The sequence below is a fragment of the Dermochelys coriacea genome, chromosome 14, assembly GCF_009764565.3.
Source record: "Dermochelys coriacea isolate rDerCor1 chromosome 14, rDerCor1.pri.v4, whole genome shotgun sequence".
Lineage (NCBI taxonomy): Eukaryota > Metazoa > Chordata > Testudines > Dermochelyidae > Dermochelys > Dermochelys coriacea.
In genome coordinates, this window is record NC_050081.1 from 13,441,036 (window position 1) to 13,466,048 (window position 25,013).

At 41.8% G+C, this 25,013-nt stretch overlaps 1 protein-coding gene across 1 annotated transcript in view; it reads right to left on the reverse strand.

Annotated features, from left to right (window-relative positions):
- ABCC3 (ATP binding cassette subfamily C member 3) overlaps positions 1-25,013 on the reverse strand; it is a 76,846-nt gene that overhangs the window by 32,660 nt on the left and 19,173 nt on the right. Inside the window, 9 exon segments of the mRNA XM_043497606.1 lie at positions 1,119-1,280; positions 1,820-1,997; positions 5,115-5,333; positions 9,845-9,976; positions 11,454-11,515; positions 12,600-12,725; positions 14,557-14,694; positions 15,939-16,064; positions 18,341-18,517. Of these exon segments, the coding sequence (XP_043353541.1) occupies positions 1,119-1,280; positions 1,820-1,997; positions 5,115-5,333; positions 9,845-9,976; positions 11,454-11,515; positions 12,600-12,725; positions 14,557-14,694; positions 15,939-16,064; positions 18,341-18,517 (1,320 nt within the window).

Here is a 25,013-nt window from a genome sequence, read left to right on the forward strand (position 1 = left end):
ATGCTGGAGATTGCGATTGACTAGGATCGACCAGTCGATCGTGATCAACCAGTTGGTGACCACTGCTCTAAAGGGTGTAACAGCCCAAAGTCCACTCATCCAGGACACATTTATTCAATCAAATGCAGGAAAAACAAATTTATTTCAGAGCCGACATCTGCACATACTCCATGCTGCTCAAATTGCACATAACCACCAGCCACAAAACATCCGCTGTCCATACCATGCCACTGATTTCCATGCAGAACTCCTATTCATTTCAACGGTGGTACACTGCAGTTTTACATGGGCAGAAGATGCAGCATTAGAGAGGAAGGATAGTCTTGTGAGTATGGCACAGAACTGGGACTTGGGAGTCCTGGATTGTATTCCTGCCTCTGCCCCAACGTCCTCTGTTAATGAATCACTTAATTGCTCTGTGCCTCAGTTTCCCTATGTGTAAAGTTGGACTAATAATCCTTCAGTTTCCCTACCCCTTATCTGTCTTGTCTCTTTAGACTGCAAGTATGTATCTGTACAGCACCTGGCACAAGGGGTCCTGATCTCAGATGGGGCATTCGGCTTGGAGCCACTGTCTTACAAATTAAAAACATTCAATTAGCATTAAGGAAAACATTTCAAGTGGATGGAAGTCAATGCTTTATACACACATAAGGATAGTTTCCCACCTTGGTTGAAGTGGATGCAACTTCACTGAAGCAAATGGCGTGGTATTTAAACTATTTATAGTAGGGTGGAATTTGGTCCATACTTAGTGTTTTGCACATTTCCTTAGGAAGCATAATATTTACTGTCTACTGTAGGATAGCTGTACAGATTTCATTTCCTCAGTAATGTTTGTACCATATGTATTCAGCCCTCACTAATACATATAGAAAGTCATTTGCATCAGCTGCTGGGAACTCTGTTATGAACCATAGGTTGTATACGACAAACCACAGTATGTGGCAGTAATTAAGAGATTAATTAATTTGGTAAATTGGTATCAATCAATCAGTCTATGCCAAAACAAGACAGAATGAGAGGAGGTTTCTGAAAATGGTGGAGAAGTCAACAAACAAAAACCAGTCCGCATGTCACTGAAATAAAAACTCTGACAAATGTGATGGTTCCTGTACCTGCCAGAGGAAGTATAAAGCTAGACAAATCTGAAGCGGAGCCGACCATAACATGTTCAGGAAAGTCACCAAATCCATGAACCGCTGGGCATCCACTGACATCAAGTTGACAATTTCTCCAACAGTAGAGGAGCGCTTTGCTGAGTTTGTGATGACCAAGGACTGAAAAGTGAGAGACCCTGACGATTATCAATCTTAGACACATGCGGAGAAATGCAGATAATAAATCCTCAGGGAATAGGAAAGCCAGATAACCTCAGAAGATACTTCTTCAGTAGCAATAAAACAATTAAATTAATCCTTTAATTCATTTGGAGAATAACATTTCATGAGATTTATTTTGTTTTGAGCTCCTCCATCTTGATCAGTACATGATGCTCTTTATTAGATACAATTATTTTCTGAGATAGTCAAAACACATTAAGGATGCACCCCTTGATTCTGAATATTTAAATAAAACTAGTATTTGACTGTGCCATGTTTGGTGATGCAACAACACACGCACACTCAGCTGCTACTTTCTGAAAGTACTTTAAGGTGCAGTGAGGCATGTTAGAACACTGAGCATTCATTTTATTTTCCAAGAGACTGCTTTCTCCCCATAATCATGGGCCGATCCTCTCCTCATTGTCTAATGGTTAAGATCACTCCTCCTTGGCTATATATAGTTACATTGACCAATTACATGCTTCCACTCTTACCTTTCTGTATATCATCCCAGTGATGCCAGTTCTCAGCCTCATCCCAGTAACAAAGCAGTACTGGAAATGTTGGTGAAGTATTATAGTCTGCAGCACGGCAGAGAAAAACATCAAAGCTGCAATCAAAAATCCCCACCAGGATGGGGCATCTTTATCCTTAATGAAGCCAATTAATATGCTGTTTTTAAGAAAGTTGGGGAAGAAAAACAAAACAAGGAGAGAGATTAATGGGTCATAACATAACACACAGCTTCTCTTATTTATAGCAGGCTGCTACATATTCCCTTTTCTCACAAATGACAAAAAATTCTCCTGGTTACAAGTTATATTATGGCTTTATTCAAATAACATTAGATACAACAGCTAAACATTAGGTCTTGCCAGGGAGAAAGCCCAGTTGTGAACTAACTAGTAAGAGAGGGAATACAAGGCAGAACATCAGGCTCTGCTGAGCTCCAGCCTCTATAATGCGCTGTTCCCTATCTGGCCTGTCTATCTAAGTAGCTCTATGTAGTCACGAGCTGAGTGACGCATGCAGTGGGACACCAGCCTGTCTTCTACATAAGGCAGGTGTAGGAGACTATACTCACCCTAAGAGCACTCCCTACTGTCAGGTTACGGCATTACAGGGACACATCTCTAATGCCCCCACTAGCAGCCACTTCCATGGCCCACAATAGCGTGTCTCCATCTGGGTCTTCTGTGGCCTGGCCCTCGGGAAGTTCAGTCCCCTTCTGAGGTTTTGACAGTCCAATCAAACAGTCAACACCAACATTCCAAAACAAACCCGGCTTCTGTCCTTTTTGAGCTAATTGTGCTGCTACCCACTGCTTCTTCTCAGGGTTTTCTCACTGCATTCCTTCTACAGGGATGCCAGCAGCTTCCCCCAGCAATCTTTTCTATGTCTTCCAAGTCCTACCTCCAGGCCTTCACAGACAAGAGTCTATTTCACTCACTGTGACTCCATCTTTGCTGGAGAGCCCTGGTTCTCCTGCAGCTCTCTCCCAGCTGAGCTCCCTCAGCCTACTTACAAATGCCAAGGGGCTAATGGATCCCCAGCTAACTCTGCCCCTCTGGCAGAAGACAATCATTCAATTACCCCACAAGTCTGGAGTGTGTCTCTAATTGTTTTTAATTCATCTCCTCCAAAACTCCATCACAGCAGATCATAGTCAAACCATCACCTCATCTTAACCTTCTTCAAACTCCTGGACCACCAGTGCCTCGGGCTGGCTTTTCCCTCAGGGAAATAGGCTCCAAACCCCATTCTCCTAGATGTATCCCTAAAGACCTGACGTTCACATCTACCTTTTAGCTAAATGGTGGTGCCATTAAACTAGCCATTTATCTTCATTAATAACCCTTGACTTCTACTACACACAATTGCTTTCCCAGTGAGGCCTGCATGGTAAAGATATGGCTAATAAGCAGAAAATATCAAGTAATGCACAATAACACCAGTAACTGCATTTCCAATTTCAGGTTACTAGCCACGTAAAGTGGATCTGGCACTATGATTCAGATAATTAAGTTCTGCCACAATAATTCTGCCTTTTTTTAAATCAGAGGAAAGTGGGACCTATGATTTCATTCAAAGGGCCAGAGCACCAGCTGGTGTGAACTGGCATAGCTCCAGGGACTTCAGTGACGGTTTGCAAAAGCTAAGGATCAGGTCCCAAATCACTTGTTGCAAAAGAATGGAGGCCAGGGTTAACATTCCTTTTTGGCCCAAAACCCACCTTCCCCTGAGCAGCTCCAGGCAGCATCAGCGGACTGAGGCACACTAGGTGGGGAGCTCTGTAAAAGCTCTTCCAGCATGTGACCTAGTGATCTTTCTGGAAATACAAAACTATTGTTTTACATGCATCAAAGCTTGCGAAACAGCCCTGCTTTTTCCAGCTGCTAGAAACAAATTTCCTGAGGCTGCTCACAAGAGTTTAGATGCTTACATGAATGCACGGCAGTGTGCCTTGAGATATCATCGATCAGGACATTAAACTGGTCTATGAATTGATATAAGTTTGAGAAGCTCCCAGGATATAATGACATTTAAACCACTTTCCCCTTAAAAGCCTGCTAGCGCTCTCCTCTTCCCCCAAGGCTTGGAAAGGAGATATGTTGTAAACTACAACATGCAGATATAGTGGGTTGGGTCCTCCTCTGTGTAACAAGTTTTTGTGCATTATACAAAGCACTTACATATCAGTAGGATCTCAGAAGACAGCTCCACACAAAGCATTATTTTAACAGAGGTTTTTATACCACATGACCTAGTCTTTTTCCACCCCACCTTCATTTAAAGCCTTAATCCATTCTCCACTATTCTTTCCATAAGCATTTAAAATGTCGGTGCGTCTTTTAAAGATCGAGAGCAAAAAATGATTGCTTGATGGAATGCAACTGCTATTCCCTGCAACTCTGGTATTTCCATCACGACATTCTTCCTAGTTAATGAGCTGGTGGGCTTTGTGCCACATGAATAAATCAACACAGAAAGGGAACTGAGATACCACTTTACAAAGACGCACAGCCCTTTCATGACTTGGGCTGGAGGAGCCAATCTTTCAGGGAGACAAACAGCAAAGTATTTTTATGAGCCTTACTCCATGTAAGGAGAGTGCAAGGGAAGGCAGGAAAGGTGCTACTGATGCCGCTTCTCGGCAAGGACCTTCCTTCTTGTAGCTGATCATTTCCTTTTTCTGGAAAATGTATTCACGCCACCCCATGTTCTCACCACTGCAACACCTTTGAGAATGCCCAAGGCCTTGGTTCTGACTAGAATAAATCTACATATAAGGCAGGAACTCCCAAACCTGACCCAGCCAAGAGCTACACTGGCCACTTGCCAGGTGTCTAAGGGTCACAGTTCATTTGTATCCAATAAGGTATATTGTAGGTGCCTTCATCGATATAGGCATCAGGCATGCAAAAACTACTGGTCCCAGCATGCAGTGCTCTGCCTGCCTGGCTGCGGATACTCCTCAGCAGAATAAAGAATAAACTACTTTAGGCTGCCACTCAGAAGGCAATAGGCCATTTTTTAGCCCAAGGCAGCACTTTGGCCATGCCCAATTTATGGGTCTTTTATTTGTAGGTGTCCCAGTGAGGCCTGTCTGATTTCCCTTTTAGTACACAAGGAAGAATGGCCACCTTTTGTCATTTCACGACGAAAGCTGCAGCGTGTGCACACGCAACACTGTGTGGGGAAAATAATGCACTTCAAGAAGCATGCTCATCTCTGACGCAAAGAGTTCATGAGCACTGGAGGTAAAAACGACTGATAGGAGAAACCAACCTTAACAACTGAGGGTTGATGAAAGAAAGCAGATCTTGGAGCAGCTTGTAGAAAGAGCCGATCAAGAAGTATGAGCCAAAGGTTCTTAGCAATGCTTTGAGGAAGGAAGGCTCTTTATGCTGCCTCTTATCCCGGATCAGAACTTCTGCCTCCTCTGGGCCATCAACAACATGGTTCAGCATATGGTTAGATGTCTTCACGTATGCCACCTCTTCTTTCCTAAGGGTATGAAACAAACAATTATGGCAAGAACTCAGGAGCACTATGGCGGCTGTGCGACCTAGTGAATAGAGCCTCAAGCTAGAACGCAAGAGATTTGGGTTCTATTCCTGGCTCTGCCACTGGCATGTTGGGTAACCTTGTGCAAGTCACCTCACCCGTCTGTGCCTCAGTTCCCCCAATCTGTAAAACTGGGAGTAATGATACTCCCTTTGCAAAACATTGAGAGCTACTGATGAAACGTGTGATGCATTTATTATGATAATATTATCTGAGACTCTGGGTGGGATTTTCAGAAGCACCTAAGGGAGTCAGGCATCCACCATGCACTGACTTTCAATGGAGAGTTGGGTGCCTAATTCCCCTAGGTGCTGTTGGAAATCCCATCTTCTATGATACTCTCACTCAACTCTCTCAGAACAGGTTGGCAGGATTTTTTGCTGCCCCTCTCCCCCCATCAGCAGGTGCTGGAACTGTGCTGTCTCACTGAAGCAATTCTGGCTTATCAAACTCCATCCTGAATGTAACGCAGGTGGTGAAGCCTCCTGGATGTTAGGATCAGCTACAAGGAAGGACAGGAAAAGAACACTGGGAGAAGCCATGACTGAGATGTTAGTTTTGAATTAACCTCTTTTGTTAATAACATCAGGACCGGGGCTTTTTGACTTTTTCCAAAGACTGAGTAGTTTTTTTTTGGAGATAGCTAAGGTCTGAAATTTGAACAGGCCACAGATTTTCAAAGTGACAAAGAGTCCAGAGGCAGAAATGTGTTCACATACATCACTCCTTGAACAAAACTGTGGAAATTCTGATGTATTCGCAGACCATTTGTGAACAGAAAATAAAGGCTAAATCAGACAAATAAATTGTTTGTTGAAAATAGTTCACTGGGTTTCACAGTTCATTCTCTCGCTCAGTATCTGCCAGGTTTGATTTGCTCAGTTTGCAAGCAACACACTTTGGTTTTTTTCAGGGGGAGGGGGCTACCAGCACTGTAAACTCAGCAAAAGGATCTGAAAAACCATGATGAGTTCTCTCTGGCTTTCCCTTCACTGCCTGAAAAGGCAGCAGAAAGGGTTTTAAAGCAAGATAAACAAACTTGCAATAGTTATCTCGCTGTAAAATATTAAGTTGAGACAATGCACTTGTGGTGTTTATCAGGAAGGAGCTAGGTGAGATCAGCATTATCTTCCCACCCAGGGTGGACTGCACTTATTTAACGCTGCAGTGAAACTCCGGGGCTTTTCTTAACTGTGTTTTTATAGCAAGATAGCTAATATGCATTAGTTATACCACAGGAAAACACACACCTTTAACGGTCAGTGCAGACACGCCCTCTGTGTCAGACATCATCCCTCCCCAGTTGGAAAGATTCTGCAATTAGATCGTAAGAACTAATGGTTTTGCTGACACGAGGTTGAATAGATGCCAGCTCCGTCTCCCACAGCCAGATTGGCTCTGTAGCTTGGATAGTAGCAAAACTATATTTTTGTCAGTAAAGCAAACATGCAGGACTTGAAGCACACCCAGGGAGCACAGATGCAAATGATAATATCCTATTTTCAATTCTTTTTATTATTATTATTATTATTATAGCTAAAACTTAAATCCTCATTCCTCTCTTATAGTCCATTTACAGAGCTGGTTAACAGCTATGGTTCTCAAACTTTTGTACCGGTGACCCCTTTCACATAGCAAGCCTCTGAGTGTGACCCCTCTTTATAAATTAAAAACATTTTTTATATATTTACCACCATTATAAATGCTGGAGGCAAAGCGGGGTTTGGAGTGGGGGCTGACACTCAACCCCCCCGTAAGAACCTTGTGACCCCCTGAGGGGTCCCGACCCCCAGTTTGAGAACCCCTCAGTTAGACTCATTGAGGAGAAAGCCATGACCCAAAATGCAAAAGTTTCACACCCCGATGGATAGGAACAATAGGAATGTGAGAAACAAACACAGTTCTCTATAAAGTTGAGGCTCTGCTTATGCCAGCCAAACACAATTTATTTGATTTATAATGCTGCCCTGTGTATGGTAGGGACATTTCCAGCCCCCCTTCAGCTCCCCGAGTGTGGCACTCTAATGTAGATGTACCCGTCTGCCATATCATTTTTAATACACTGTCATATAACCCTTCTCAGAGCAGGTCTAATTGACACAGCATTAAAAACATGGATGGGAGCCACCAGTCTGTCTATACATGGGCTCCCAATGCTGTTAACATTGGTGGAGCTGGATACAGAGCAACTAGGAGCGTCTGCTAATCCGTATAAGGTAAGTGTAGCCACCCCACATTAGCTGTTTTACAGCTATATGAAACTCAGTGATTTTGGGCAGGGGGAGGTTCCTGGAAGGTTCTCTTTTGCTTTAGTTCACTTGCACCCCCTCTGAGGGTATGTCTATACAGCAGCTGGGAGATAATTCCCAGCTAGGGGAGAGAGACCTGGGCTAGCCGCCTAAAATAGCTGCATGGCCATGGTGACACAGATGGCAGCTTGGGCTAGCTACCTGAGTACATATCCAGAGAGTCAGGCAGGACTATACTCAGGCACCTAGCCCATGCTGCTGTCTGTGAGCTTGAGCAGAACTAGTATGTGTACGTCTGCCCCTACTGGAATTATATCTCCCAGCTGCTGTGCAGATGTATCCTGCATTTCAGAATCACTAGTGCCTTTACCACCAAGTTTTACCAGTTGGTAACACGGACCAGAAATTCCGTCCAAGTTCACAGCAAACTGGCCTGGGTTTGCTTGAAAGAATCTCAAAACACAATGAACTTTTTGACAAAACCCCAGGCATGGTTTCAGAATGGAAGTTCTGCTGGGCCCTACATGTCTCTGTAAACTGTTTGCCCTCATTACACAAATCTCATTAGGACGAAGTTGGGTTTATGTCCATGCACCAAGAGGCCAGATGCCACATAATGCACGTTACACCCTTCCATAAAAATAGACAAGTTATTAAAAGAACCGAACAGCCAGTGGTGTTAGTACTGGAAGCTCTTCAAATCGCAGCTGCAAAGCAAAAACTCCCCCATCACATTTAACCCTGCCAAAAATACTATTACGAGTATTAATACTATTAACCCATAATGGGGGCTTTCCAACTTGGCATGATTGCATGGAACAGGGAAACAGAGGAAAACCTCTGTCCAGAGAAGAAATAGATCCACAATTAGAGGAAATGGAAATGAAGGACCCACTTATTGACGTTTCTGGCTATAAGCACATCCTCAGTGAGATCTATTTATTTAGCAGTGCTTTCTGACACCAGTCAGTGGTTGAGAGAGACACAGTCACAACAAATAATTGTCCTCTTAGATCAGATTAGGACAAAATGTGAGATTGAAAGGACATCTCATCTAGTGTGTGAACTACATGCAAAGGCCAAGCCTGATGCTGGCTGCCCGTGAAGACAAGGAGAATTCTGCCACTAACTTCGCTGGGAGCAGGGGCCTCTTTCATAAGCAATGTTGGTCATTTTTTAAAACCTTGTTATTACTAGTTGTAAGTGAGAAGCTGTGCTAAACATCTCATCCCTAGTTCCTTATTCCTCACCCCAGGAGCTTATTCAAAGGCTGAAGGTGGTGTGAGATGTGAAAGTCTCATGCGCGTGTGTGTGGGGATTCCTTTTGTTTCTGAAGATGCACATAAAGTCTACTCTGAAAATTGATTCAGAATGAGATCGTCAGGCGCCAGCTCTATTGTCTCTCAGAGATTCCAGATGAAGTCTGCTCAGTTCTGAGTAAGGAAATCTTCCCCCACGCAAATTGCCATCCTTGCAAACTCTGCCTGGTCCTTTTGGCTCACACACCACCAGCAGTGGAGATTCTGCACTTATACCTAACTTAGCAATTCTACAGGTGATGTCTGAGCCAGAGAAGACTGCAACTCACTTTCTCATAAGCATGTTGGTTCTGCAGTGCTAACAGGAGTAAAAGTGTATTAAAGCAAGCACACGTGACTTAATACTTCTGGAAAACAGATTGGTTGAGTTAGTAGGTGGCCGTTTTACATACGTCTTGTCTACACTACAAAATTAAGTCAACCCAAGTTAGATTGCAATTACCACGGTGGTTCACGTCCACACACGCACCGTCTGTCGGTGGTGCACATCTTCACCAGGAGAGCTTCCACCAACTTAATTGTGTGGGGGCATTGTGGGACACTGACAGCTGGAGCATCCCCCGCCCTGAGGCCAACAGCCCTAGCTGTTAGTACCGGGGTAGAGGGGCTCCAGCTGTGAGCCCCATGAGAGGCTGATAGCCAACAGGAAATGTAAGTAATGCAGTGTCTACACAGACACTGAGTCATCCTAACTACATTGACCTAAGTGTTGCACCTCTCGCGGAGGAGAAGTTATTAGATCTGTGTAGTGGGAAACTTACATCAGCAGGAGCAACATTGTAGTGTAGACCAGACCTTTGTCCCTTTTCAGAGCAGGACTCATTTTTAACGTATAGACAATTTAGAGATCAATCTCGGTTTGCTAAAATGTGGAAGTACCTACTGTTTCCGTTCGTCTTTTTGTTTATCCCACTCTTTATGCAGCTGTTGTACAATTACACTGGAGGTATCTTCTTTATTCAGCGACCATAAGTCTTTATCTTCCAGAGGCCTCTTATAACCAAGAATTGCCATGCTGTATGAATATAAAAATAATAGTTCCAAATCCATTTGGCTGATAAAATTAAAGGCATTTATTAACATTAGAAACTTCAATACCACTTAGCTAACAAAAGTAAAAGGAATCTCTCTCTAAACCAAAAGTGATAATTAGATCCTAAAGCAAAAACTGAGTTACAAACGCAGGGAAAGGAGGTCAGATAGTTTAGGTTCCACGTTTAGGTTTAGTTAATAAACAATATTTTAAAAACCCAATATATTATAGAAATATTGTCATGATTTTTTTTAAAAGTCAACAAAAACAATTTAAAGAATTGTGATGAATAATGAAACCACCTCCAGAAGTGTTTGAGTTGAACTGTATACTGCATGAGAATGGTGAAGTGTTAGGAAGTTAAAATAACTAGTCGAGAGTCACTGTCTGAGCTGAATGAAGTATAAAAATCAAGAGACCATAAACCATCAAAGGAAAATGGGATTTTTCCCCCCATATAACTGAAAATTATTATTCCTCAATGGTATATTTAGGGTGAAGTTTTTAAAGCTGCCTAGGGCATATAAACAGCTAATGCCCATTAATTAGTAATAGGAGTTGAGCATTCAAATCCCTTAGAAGCTTTGCAAATATGACACACTTTATTAGAAATGGTCTTACTGGGTTTACACATAGGATAATAAGTGGACATTGCTAATGACAGTGTAACTATTATCACTGAAGCCAAAGCAAAAATCCCAGATGCCACCACCCTCAAAGAAAGTTTGAGACTGGATGTGAACTTTGCAGTTGGCCCATCTCTCTATCAGGAATGGGCCAAAACTTTGGATCTGAATCCTGATTTGAACTTTGCACCTTCAACCCATGTGTAACACCAACAAGTCTATTGTTGAAAGTTGTCATGTTACATATATGACTTGATTTTCTTTCCTTATTCTACAGAAAATCCCCTTATGAACACAGTACATGAAAACTTCCACAGGAAATTAAAGACATCCCCCCCCCGGAGAATAAAGGTTGCAATATTATCCCATTGTGCAACATGTTCTTATGACTCACCAACTCTCTTGCTGTATGTTAGCACTTCAGGGCATAGTACGCAAATTGTATATATTGTTTATTAGGCCACTCTTCAGTTTCACCTCTACAGTTCTGAAAAGTATTATGAATCTTGTTGGCACTTTATGGACAGATTTTTAAATCTCTTTCACTGCTACCAATGGTGTCCTGACACATCTCAGGGGAAACATTACACAAGAATGAACAGGAAGCGAGTAACTTTATCTGGTGGATACTACAAGGGAAATTTTTGGTTGTCAGAAGTCCCGTATTTTTGCCAACAAAAATGGAGGTTATCCTTGGGGTTATAAAAGCCTTAGAAGGACATAAAAAGAAAAGGAGAACTTGTGGCACCTTAGAGACTAAAATTTATTTGAGCATAAGCTTTCGTGAGCTACAGCTCACTTCATTGGATGCATGCACCGAAGGACATGCTCACCTTGTAAACCACCAAAATGTCATCTTTGAAAGAAAGCCTGAATTTAACACTGGACATGGATTCTATAAGAAAGTTAAATTAAAAAAAATTAAGAAGTTTAAAATAACACTGCTTCAAAAATGATAAAACACATTTTAATCACTTTTGATCTATCATGGAGGGTAACTTATGCACTATGTGCTAATAATGATTTAAAATGATCTCTTTCGTTCTCCATTTCATACAGGACTCCTTTCATTCCTTAACAACCACACCTCATACTGCTTTTTAATCACACTTGTACAAAATGAAATGTCACTCTTTGCTTTCAGAAATGTTCGTTTCAGAAATTAATTCAATAATTCAGCATTCTCTCCCAGCTTGGTTCAAACATAAATCCAATTATGAAAACTGCTTAAAGAGAGAGAGAAGCAATTTAACCTCAAGACAACACTATTGTCTTATCATAAGGTTATTCCTTATCCATCCTCAAGTCCTATAGGAATGGCTCATTTATTAATAAATTAAAACCCCAAAGGCTTCACATATCATTAAGAGGACATCCATCAAACTGAAGTCCATCTCTCCAGAGATAATATTTGGAACAATTAATATCACATTTTAATTCTCATAAATATATTTGCTGCTGCATAACAATTTAATAAATGAGGTGCGGTATTCTCAGTATTTCTAATATTGATATCTATCTTCAACAACCAACTGCTCTGAGCTGGATTTGAACCAGACATCTAGTGGTGAAAGGCTCCATGTATCATTACCAATCTCCTAAACCAGTGTTTCTCAACTGGGGGATCATAACATGTTGAAAATTTTATTATAATATAAAGCAAAGAAATCTGCTCCCCCACTCCCTGCACACAATTTTGCTTCAAGGGCAAGCATTCTCTGTCAATCTCTTGAAACACACATATGAACCAATTACACAGGATTATTACTGTTACTACTGCTGCATTTTTAATCTTAGTACATATAACGGGGGAGGCATGTTGTGAAAATTTTTGACTTCGTGTAATGGGTTGCCAACCTAGAAGGTTGAGACACACTGGCCCAAGCCACCCGAACACTCCTCCTACTAGAGACTATCTCCCTTACATGTCACCTAAGAAATTCTATCAAATACAATCAGAGGAATATAATAGTACTTACAGGATCTGAATTAACAGGGGAGAAAAAAGGAGGGTTTTCTTTAAAACACGAAAGGATCAGCTCAATGAGTATCAGTGCAAAGTAGCTGTAAAATGTAGTAAATCTGAACCTGTCTTTTATTTGGCCCTAGAAGGAGAAAAAACAGTAAAGGGTTGTTTTCATTAGACTTAATTCTTGTAGAAGCTACTAATTTATTGAGCTTCGTTCAGGCAGTGCATTTTCTCCCCTAGGGCTCTATCCTGCAAATGTCTTACTATGCGGAATAATGGTTATAAATGTAGGTCCCTATTTATTAAGGCATTTAAATATGTGCTTAAAGTTAAGCATGTGCTTAAGTTTCATTGACTTCAATGGGACTTAAAGTATGTGCTTAAACGCCTTTCCTGAATAAGGATACTTTTCTGAATTAGGACCATCTGAAATCTTTTTCGGAGATCGTGGTGATGCTATGTGCAGGATCATGCCTTTAATATACAGTCATAGGAACTGCCACACCAGATCAAAAGAGGAATCCATTTAGGCTAGTATCCTGTCTCTGACAGGGGCCAGTACCAGATGCCTTCAGAGGAAGCGGCAAGAAACTTTGTAATAGACAATTACTGTATACTCTTCCCTTAGGGTAAGTTTCTTTCCAACTCCTATCAGTTAGTGGTTGACTTACTCTTCATAGCAGTACTGTATAATCCATTATACAGTTTTTGTTTATATCCTGTCTGATATAATTGTGCATGCTTTCATTAACCATATAAAATCTGTAATCCTTACAGTCAGATAGGGGGCGTTTCTGGCCATTGATGGTTGCAAAGACAATAGAAGACATGTTGCCTATGGGTTTGCTTTAATGGTCCAGGTCTGTAGGCCATCCAACCTCTTGATTTAGATTTACTGCAGAATTAGCCATTGATAAAGCCTCTTCCCCTCGAAAAAAGCTTTTGGTGCTGCATCATGATGTAGTTCAACATTTTAACTTATTTATATTAGCCAGATGGAATTTTGATTACGTTTGAGTTTTAGCCTCACAGTTACACTGTGAGGGTGAGAGGGGCCATAACAAGGAAATTCATTATTACTGTACTTGTTAAATTTACACCAGTTAATTCACAAGGGCATCCCACTCTGGCATGTAGTATTTTCTAAATGCATATTGCACAGACTATCATTTATAGTTCAATTCAAACTCCATGTTTTGAGCAGCCCAGTATATCAAGATCTCTCCTATAGAAACGATAATAAATAATCATTTAAATCACCAAATAGTGCAGAACTCCCATTGACTTTTATGGGACCAGGATTTTATGCTTAGTGTTCTTAACATGCTGCTTTTCTCGCCAGGCCTTCAATTATCCAATCACTAAAAATATAGGTCTTATTCAAAAGTCAAATGGAAATTTGCTTGGATCAGGGATATGGCAGTCCCTCTCATTGTGGCAGAACTGGCTATGTTTCTAAACATGATCATATCAGCACAGCTTTCTTTTCTCTCCCTCTAACTTTCTGATCTTTGCTTACAACCACAGTAAGAGTGAAATCTGGTTCCCATCACATCAAGAGTTGACTGTGCAGCCCATGGAGTTATACAGTGCAGCCAAACTGTACGATCCAAGCAGGAGTACTAGATATTAAGACATATTGTCTCTACTACCACTGTTCCTTATTTAAAAGGTGGCTGCGATCTGCTCCACTGCATGTGAAATTGGTGCAGCCCTCAGATTCCCGTCCAAGGCATCCTTTGAACGAGCATAGTCTGGGCATTCCCTTGGCATCCCTTGATATGACTCAAAAGTTCCCTTTAAATTACAGACAGATTGAATCCCATCTTTGGAGCCAAACTTCCCCTTTGTCTGGTAAAGTTCAGGTTCAGATATGAAATCTAAACTGGGTGACTCATTCCCATCTATCCTTCCAAGACATGGTAATGCTATACCAGCTGTCCCCTATACAAGCACGGTATGTTTACCTGAGCTGTTGCAGCAATGATCTTGGACCGGAAAGGACCCACAGCACAGAGAACAGACAAAAACCAGAATATTATGAGCACTCCTGAGGATTGAACCCCACGCAGCCTCTCATACTGAATGAGTACTGTGGCTAACACCTGTGAAAAGTGAACACCATAAACACATGCCCGACACTGCTTTCCCCATTCATGCTTTCAGTGGGTGCCCATCAGAACCCTCCCCCCTGCAGCAGCACCACCACTAAAATTGCAGGCTTACAAAAATGGTTTCTTGTGCACTTAAGGTTCGGTCGTGCTCCCATGGAAGTCAATCGCAAACTTTCACTTGCCTAATGCAAGCAGGACAGGGCCCTTATGAAAGAATTTCTCTCCCTGTTTTAATGGACTCTGATTCAGAAATTTGTTTTTTCTTTTAACAGAAATTTCTCGTTTGTGCCAAATTAACATTAAGGGTGAACGTATTTTTAAACTTCATTGGTTCTTCACCAAAAAGTTCACTGCTTCCATCTAGATAGGTGAAATTATAGCCTGTCTGTGAACGTTTTCATCCCACATAAGGAAGCAAAAGCTTAATGGATAAGGATGAGCATTTCATCTTCCAACCCACAGTTCAAAGCCAGTTTGAGTTCTTAAGCAAAATGCTTTTGGTTTCTGTCCAATAAAGAACCAGCAATAATATAAATCAGAAGCACAGTTTGACACAGGGTAGAACAATACACAAATAGGGCTCCAATACATTGCTTTGCTCAGGAGAGGTCAAAACAAGCCCATAATAAAAGACAAATCACTTATCTCTACACAATAATCACAAGTAAGGTAGCATGGAGAATTTTACATTAGGAAATAAATGATGCAAAACAAAGCCTTCCATTAAACTGACCATTACTAACAATCTCTTCAATGCAGACTGTTTGCACTAGAGGCTTTTTTCAGTAAGCAACATTTTTCATATATAAACTCAAAAAATATTAATAATTCATTCAGCAACTTTTAAAAAAAATAGAGAGAACATTTAACGGCGGTGAAAGGTGTCAGATTGACAATTCACCCGAAGTTCTGTTTGACCATCAGAGAGATATAACATGATGAAGCTAGCCATTCTGCTTCACCCCACAGCACCCTGCCATCCTGCCCCAACCAATAAAAGCATCAACTCGAAAGATGGGAAGGTAGTTCAGTTTCCATGGCCCAATTACTCCTCAACCTCTCTGCTGAGGTTGTCAACACTGGTCCAGTTCCAGGGGTTTTGGTGATCAGTAGAATCCTGTGGTTTAGAGGAGAATGCACAGAACGGTTTTTCTACCCCATTAGTCCACAAAGGGTTACTTCATGCCTGCGAAAGGTGCTCCCATTAATAGTCACTGATAGAAATGCATACTAACCATTGTGATGCCAACAATTAGGGGAGTGACAAAATAGACAGGGGGTGGGGTTCTGCTTTGTAGGAGTTCATGGAAGGAGAAGAATAGGTCTGCCCAGCACACACACCACAGCAGAATACCTAAAATCTAAAAAGAAGAATAAGTGTTAAACGGGAAAGGCATATGATAAATTCGCCTCCAGGTGCAGATCTGCAGAGTAGTTATATTTGGATCAACGAGAAGCTGATTTAAAATAAAACAGTGCCATTACTTCACCCAGGTGAAGAAAACCATGAGCTAGGTCAATGGAGGGTACGTATATTGATTTATACCAATTGGGAATCTGGCCTCATACTTTTTGGGGGGGGGGCAGGGGAGGGAAATATGATATGGACACAGACATACATATCTGCCTATTTTCACTATATTAATCAATTTTAATTGGAAATCCAGTGGCCAAAATTAGAGTGAGAAAGAGATGGATCTAGTGACAAGTATTCTGGACTGGAAGCCACAAGTTTTACTCCTGGATTGACCCTGATTCTCTTGTGGCCTTGCAAAAGCTATTGACCCTCTTCACATCGTTCTCTCCTTGGTAAGATGTGGACACCAATGACACTGAACCACCTCACAGCCTCTATAATGTTTGTAAAGTTCCTGAAATAGAGAAAGATCTTGATATAAATGCTAAATTATTATTATTAGCTGCTTGGAAAATCCTTGATTCTGTTTTACACACATAGGGTGAAATTTACTCCTGAGCAGAGGCCCAGCACAAGAGCTATGTACCACTTAAACCCCCAAATTGGTCTTAAGTGGTCTCATGCTGGCCCTTTACACAGGGGTGAGTTCCAGCAAGCCCTTCTCTCGTGTCTCTGCATCTATCTCCAACTACAAGAGCATTAACATCCTTTACATTGCCGAGGTGTGTACAAGCCTTAATCTCATTATTTTAACCCTTGCCCTACTCTCCCTTTCCCCTCCTTTTGTTTACTCCCCTTACTTGTCTCATCCCATTGGCAGGTAGATTCTAAGCGGAGGAAGTTCAATTCAGGGTGGTAAGGCATGAAGTGATTCATCACATACCAACCTAGTATACACAGTGGTTGGCTTAATGGATTTTACTGGTCCTCAGTGTTCGGCTGCCGATACCCTCACAAAGCATTTCATTGTGCTCTATAAGATTAGTTAATTAATATATTTACAGTGTGCAAAGGGAGCTTTTATAGCTACCTGCCTTAGCTCTTGAGTTGGCCATTAGGGTTTCTATTGCCGTTTCAGTTTATGAAGTTATAAACTAACGAGATGACCGGTATGTGTGTATGTAAACTAACGAGATGACAGGTGTGCGTGTGTGTGTGTGTGTGTGTGTGTGTATGTGTGACAATTTAAAGTAAATTTACCCTCGTGGGTTGTGTTCCATTCATCTGGAGCTAGTACACAGGGCAAGATGATGCAGCAATGTTATATTCTCAAGGTTACAATTCTTGTCAGCGTATACGCCTCTGTCAAGAACTACCCGAAGACATTGGGGCATAGCAAATCTGTTTGGAGATCAACCAGCCCAACAACAACAATGCGCTCTACAGGGGTGTGATTTTTAAAATGCACTAACATGTTCCACATTAATTGGTCCTTGGTCCCTGCTGGTGTGCACTAAATATTCCCTCGTGTGCTTTAAAGCAGTATTGTTTCATATAGTACTATGGAACCTTTACTGCGCACTAATGCAGCACTTTAGTGATATTCAGAAATTACACCACCATAATGCGTATTACCCCACCGTGTAGACAAGCCTTCAGTCTCTCTCTGTAAAATGGGGATACTTGCCTCACCACAGTGTTGTGATGATATATACATTGAAGATTATGAAGTGCTCAGATATAGGGGTCATATAAGTGCGACAGATTGAGCCATAGATAGATCGACAGATAGCGCTGTACTAAGGAGATCATTGGGATGATAAGTAAATTGACACTGGAGAGCGAACTTTCACTGCACGACCCAAGGAGCGGGAGCTCTGCTTGTCCAAGCCAGGGAGAGGGGTAGCTTGTAACCTCTGGCGACAATGCCTAGGTATTTCAGGGATCTCTGTGCATATTGTTACCTACCATGAGCCTGATCCAGCTGCCCTTACATGCACCCAGACCTCACTGAAACCAGTGACAGAGGCATCAGCCTAATGCTTTGAGCCTGAACTCAGACTTGGCCAGGGCAGAGACTGCCCATCATTATCAAACATTTGTAAAGCTGTATTGATTTGCTAACTTTAATCTAGAGGCAGATAAAGCCATTGATCTTCCACCTGGTACCAGGTTTCCCTTTTATGTGCCATTTGCCTTGAATTTGCATGTCTTTGCTTCCACTCCCACATATGACCTCAAGGAGACACATTTGTGCAGCGAGTTACAGAAAGATCTTACCGTCTTGAACCTGCTCAGCATGGAAAGTACAATGTATCCTCTTTTGTAATGTTTTAGATAAAGGAGACAAAAGGGTAAGACAGCCCAGAGGTAAATGCTAGGAATCCATGCTAAGATGGTATTCTGAAAACACGGTGTTAGGTCCGGATTGTTGGTGTGCACCGAAATGTTGGGCTCCTGAAGAAAAGATACAAAGATATGAATTAATGGGAAGCCTTGCTGGCTACAATGGCTGTTGAAAGGAGCTACTTCTGGACTCTGCTAGAGGGTGTAGGGGGCACTGAGTTGTTATTCAAAGGAGATGCAAACCCAAGATCCTGACTGTGATGGATTTGGAGCTGCTCTGTAATAATTGACAAACACTGCATGTTGGCCTTGTTATTGGGGTATTTAGTGTATGAATATAAGAGGTTAATACAGTAGAGGGCTGTCTAGAGAAACAGGTGGCAAGGAAAAGAATGGCACAAGATAGCCAACCTACAAAACTGGTTTGGACAAGAAAGGGTCAAAGCCCAGGAACACAAAAGAACAAAAACAACCCCCTTGCCAACCTATAAAAGGGTTTAAATGAGATTCTCTCTCAAGAAAACATAGTTTTTTGGGGGAACTAGATGGAGACTCAGGGACATGCTAGGAGCTTCTGGAGAAGCTAGGCCTACCTAGGTCACTATCGCAGCATGGTAATGCGTTCGGCTAGACACACATCCATGTTGATAGAGAAAAATGGATTTTAAAACAACAAACTAAAAGGTTTGTTCCCACTGGTAAAACAAACAATACTCCTGTTTTAAGAAGGCCATCGGATCGCTGTACACCACTGGTCCTAAAATCCCAACCACAGGTGCTCAAACTCAGTCGGAGCTACTGGACAAGCACCGTGGATACACAAACTGCCATAGCCCAGGGCCCCATATAAGAGTGGGAGAACTGCGGAATTGCACCCCAGTAGAGGTAAACACACAAGGCCTGGCCCCGGTGGGGTTGCACTCAGGGACAAGTGAAGGGACAGAGGTGCAGAGAACCCTGCAACTGTGACACTGACCGTTTGTGGTCATTAAAGATCTTGTGACCTTTGACCCAACAGAAGGGCTATGAGTAATAGTTGTAAATGCTGTGTAATCCCATACAATAAATTCCCCCAGCTAAACCCAACCTGTCTATTACAATGGTGACTTCTGGCTTTGTAACTTAGAACAAAAATTTACATATTGTATTATGCAAAACCATTACATTTACTTGTATTTGTTAGGGCTTAGTTAGTTCTATTTTTAAAAAAGGTCACTGTAATCTATAGTTAGTGATATTACAGCATTTGTTAGGCTATTCAGAGTCTAGGGCACCCCAGTGTGCATTTCACAGCACCCCCAATTTGCAGTACAACTTTAAAATGACACTTTCAAGATAAAATCTTATATTTGAGTGCCCATCTAACACAAACATCTGGTATTAAGGGAGATCATCAGGTTTAAACAAACTATTTGTTGAGAGTAACTTTGAGAATTACTAATACTCCTGGAACAATAAAGTAAATCTCTACTGTAAACTGAACTCAATAAAATACAGATTGTGTGAAAGAAGGAAAATCTGCTTCCTTGCAAACATCTTTGCTTGCTAGCTTCCTTGCTACACTTTTCATCTGCAACTCCAGATGTTGAGATTCTTGTTCCCAGTTTGTACCTATTGGTTTGAGAGCACCTTCTGCAAATAAAGAAGTTAAGAGGGTGAATAATTTAACTTGTCAAAACTAAGAACCACACATTTCACTGTAGTTAGTGGGAACTTGTTTTCGGTCTTATCTAAGTTAGCTGATAACAGTTACATCTTAAATGCAATAGATAATTTTAAGTTTCCTGTAAAAACTTATCAAGCTGTAGAATATTTTAATGGGGAGATAATAAAATTTAGACCTATCTGAAACAGATAACTTTTATCTGTGCTTAAACCTCTTGCTATGTTTGACTCTCTCTGTGTTTTTTGGACTTCCAGCTATCAATATAATTGCAAACTTCCAATTAATCCAACTTCCCTTGTAAACTGATAACTTCTCCAAATGGGAGGTTCTTCAAAAATGCTTCTAGGCTATTATATTTGTTTTTCTTCCAAATTAAAGAAAGAGACTCTGGAAGCAATAGCTTCTGTTTAAGTGAATTAAACAGCTGCAGTCTGCTGATAAGGCTTAGAGTAACCATAGTAGTATATGGTTTCAGAGTGGTAGCCGTATTAGTCTGTATCAGCAAAAACAACGAGGAGTTCTTGTGGCACCTTAGAGACTAACAAATTTATTTGGGCATAAGCTTTTGTGGGCTAAAACCCACTTTATCAGATGCATGGAGTGAAAAATACAGTAAGCAGTATATATACATTACAGCACATGAAAAGATGGGAATTGCCACACTATCAGGGGCTTGTTCACCTGCACATCTACCAATGTGATATGTGCCATCATGTGCCAACAATGCCTCTCTGCCATGTACATTGGCCAAACCGGACAGTCTCTATGCAAAAGAATAAATGGACACAAATCAGACGTCAAAAATTGTAGCATTCAAAAACCAATAGGAGAGCACTTCAATCTCCCTGGACACTCAACAACAGACTTAAAAGTGGCAATTCTTCAACAAAAAAAACTTGAAAAACAGACAAACAAGAAACTGCATAACTGGAATTCATTTGCAAACTGGACACCACCATATTAGGCCTGAATACAGACTGGGAGCGGATGGGTCACTACAAAAAGTAATTTTCCCTCTACTGATACTCACACTTTCTTGTCAACTGTTGGGAATGGGCCACTTCCACCTTAATTGAATTGGCCTCGTTAGCACTGACCCCCTACTTGGTAAGCAACTCCCATCTTTTCATGTGCTCTAATATATATACTGATTACTGTATTTTTCACTCCATGCATCTGATGAAGTGGATTTTAGCCCATGAAAACTTATGCCAAAATAAATGTGTTAGTCTCTAAGGTGCCAGAAGGACTCCTCGTTTTTTTCATAGTAGTATATGGTCACACTGATGAACTGCTAGAGACTAGGCAGTGCTGTGCAAGTTTATGTGATATACAAAGTAGTCCCTTTGACAAACATAACTACAAAATCAGACAGACAAATTTCTAGCAGGGTTGTCTGAATCCTGGTCTTCACAAAGCTTAATACTGCAGCTTTGGCAAAGATGAAACAACGACATTGGGCTACATTCTTAACTGGTGTAAGAAGGAACATGTCCTCTGACTTCAAAGGAGTTGTACCCTTTTATGCCATGGTTAGAATCTCACCAGCTGGGAAAACGGTTTGGTTAAGTATTATGCAAAGGTTTGGTGTGAGGGAGGAGGGGCTTAGAAGGATTTCTATTTTACCCAAACTGTTCTGTCCATCCCTACAAGCAACCTCTGTAATGCATAAAGGCAGTGAGGTAAGCAAAGCTGAGGGCAGTCATACCATTATACTGTAATTCCCTAAAAAAAAAAAAAAATCATTCACCACTCTCTCTCTTCTTCTTCTTCTCCTTCTCCTCCTCCCTATGGGAAGGTTTCCTGCAACTAGGAGGAAAGTAGCAACACTCGCACTTTAAGAGACTCCTAAGCAAACCGGTTCCCTGCTCCAAGCTTACCATGCTTTCAGCGTCCACCCACTCAACCTAACAGGAGCACAACACACCTTAACCAAGTGGCCAGCCACAAACCTCCTTCATAGCAGGAACGTGTCTCTTAACATTTATTTAGTCAGGATCCTTGTTTCCAATTTGAATTGCTAAACCAACTGTCCTCTACCTTGTGCTTTGTTTTTGCCTCCGCTAGTAATTTTGTTCACTGGAGAGAGCATGGACGGGGGATGAGCATTGGAAAGGGAGAAGAATCTCATGAGACCAGCATACAACAAAACAAGACTCAGACATCATTTAATTTATTCAAGGCGAAAAGAAAAAAGCAAGGTCCCTAAACTTGCCCTTTTTTATGACCATGACGAAATGGGTCTCCCTACAATCTGGCAAAAAGAAAAGGAGTACTTATGGCACCTTAGAGACTAACAAATTTATTAGAGCATAAGCTTTCGTGAGCTACAGCTCACTTCATCGAATGCATCCGATGAAGTGAGCTGTAGCTCACGAAAGCTTATGCTCTAATAAATTTGTTAGTCTCTAAGGTGCCACAAGTACTCCTTTTCTTTTTGCGAATACAGACTAACACGGCTGCTACTTTGAATCCTACAATCTGGGTGAGCCACCTATTGGAAGCACAGACTTACCCAGGAATCTGCTCCATCCCTCCATTCACTTGGATTTTTAAACAAAGCCAGTTTATTCTATTGCCTTTGAAATACAGACTGTATGGCTGTAAAGCCCATTCTGGGTATGTCTACACTGGAATTAGACACTTGCAGCTGGCCTATGCCAGCTGACTCAGGCCCTCGGGAGCCCAGGCTACGGGGCTGTTTACGGGGACCCTCCCATCGCACAGGGTCCTAGACCAGACTCCAGGCCAAGCCCAAATGTCTACACCACAGTTAAACAGCCCCTTAGCCCTAGTCCCGTGAGCCCGAGTCATCTGGCAGGGGCCAGCCACGGGTTTTCAATTGCAATGTAGACATACCCTTTGTAGCAAGATGAGATCCTGAAACGTAAGTCCTTGTATCAGAGGCCTGGTATGAGGCCTACGGCCTGCGCTAAAGTAATGATCAAGACTATGCTGATATAAAACAAAGTTAAGCTATGAGCAAGAGGCAGGCCCTGCTCACAGAATGTGGCATGAAGAGAGCTGATGCTGCAAAAACACACATATCTAAAAGGTACTGGGCACAAGTGATATAAACACGAGCCAGGATGGTACCAGAACACTCTTGATACTAGCATATTCCTCAGATAACAGGAACATGCTGACCCACCCTACAGACAGGGTTAAAAGGATAACATGATGGATAGGGTTGTTTTGATCGAACCAACATGTACTAGGTTACAAGCAGCACCTTACTATGTAGAGGAGTTGTACCTCAATACATCAGGAGTGAGGTGTAACTTGTTTGTACCTGTGTATAAGAATGCACCCCTGAGGGGTTGTCTTTGTCTGGCTGAGGGGGCAATGGTAAATCACACCACTGACTGAGCCGGTCCATTGTCAGGAAGCGCATATGTACTAGCAAAACTGTAGACATCTGATCCGGGGAGCTAGAGATTGTTTCATTTGGCAATAAACCTGGGCAGGTGCCTTCATACCTTATCGGAGTCTGTGGTTCCTCTCGGGGTCTGCTGTGCCAGCTTTCTGCAGCACACAGACGGAACACAAGCACACAGCCGACTGTTATCAACACTGAATAGAGCAGAGCACCACACTGGTGACATCTGACGACACCCCTAAAGGTTTGCATTAGCTCTTATTTAAACAAGGCAAAAGAAATTGCACAGCTACATTCAGACACCAAGGGAAGAATACCCACTGAAAGTCAACGGGGCTTATGTGCCAAAATCCCATTACTGCTTTGGAGAATCTTCCCCCTAAAATGAAGCCTTTGTTGATAACAAAAGAGATGCTGACCCAGCATGAACAGTGCAGAGAGTACAGAGTAAGTGATGAAAATGAGCAAGTTCTTTACAGCAAGGCTGAACTAATGGGGCACGTTTCTGAATAGCAAAGGCTAATCTGATCTTGTTTCCCTTATGCACATGAGCAGCCCCGTGACTTCAAGTCACCTCTTTTCCAGTATCTATATAACATAGTATCTATGCATCTGTAGATAGATGGGGGACTTCAAAATTTTCACCTCACCAGAGACTGATAGAAAAGGTGGAGACCTCTTAGCAAGAACCATGAACAGCACCTTACTAAGAATCCCCAGCACCTTCCTCCTTTAGCAACTATGGGTGGTTGCTGAGCTTTCTGGCAGATAAATTGGCCACAGAGCTCACTACTGGGCTTCTGTCATGAACATACAGCTAAGGGTAGCATAAAATCCCTCCGTTACCTGTAAAGGGTTAATCAGTTCCAGTAACCTAGTTGGCACCTGACCAGAAGGACCAATGGGGAAAGATGACACTTTCAAATCTGGGGAGGGGAAAGGGATTTTTTGTGCTCTTTGTTGTTCTCTCCAAGACAAAGAGAGACACCAAGCACGTAATCCAGCTCCTACTGAATGATACAACTAAAATTACAGAAATATTAAGTAATAGCAAGGAAATGCGTTAGAGTATCTTTTGCTTTAGCTTGTGAATTTTCCCTATGCTAAGAGGAAGGTTTATTCCTGTTTTTTGTAACTTTATAGTTCTGCCTAGAGGGGAATCCTCTGCTTTTTAAATCTTAATACCTATAAAATTACCTTCCATCCTGATTTTACAGAGGTGCTTCTTTTACTTTTTTTCTTTATAATAAAGTTCTGTTTTTAAGAATCTGATTGGGGTTTTTAGTGTCCTAAAAACCCAAGGGTCAGGTCGGTGCTCACCTTGTTTACTCTCAAGCCTTCCCGGGAAAGGGGGTGAAGAGGATTGGGGGGATATTTTGGGGAAACAGGAACTCCAAGTGGTCCTTTTCCTAAATCTTTGTCTAACTCACTTGGCAGTAGCAGTGATACCGTCCAAGGATGAGGAAGAATTTGTGCCTTGGGGAAGTTTTTAACATAAGCTGGTAAAAATAAGTTATGGGGATCTTTCATGCTGGTCCCCATATTTGTACCCTAGAGTTCAG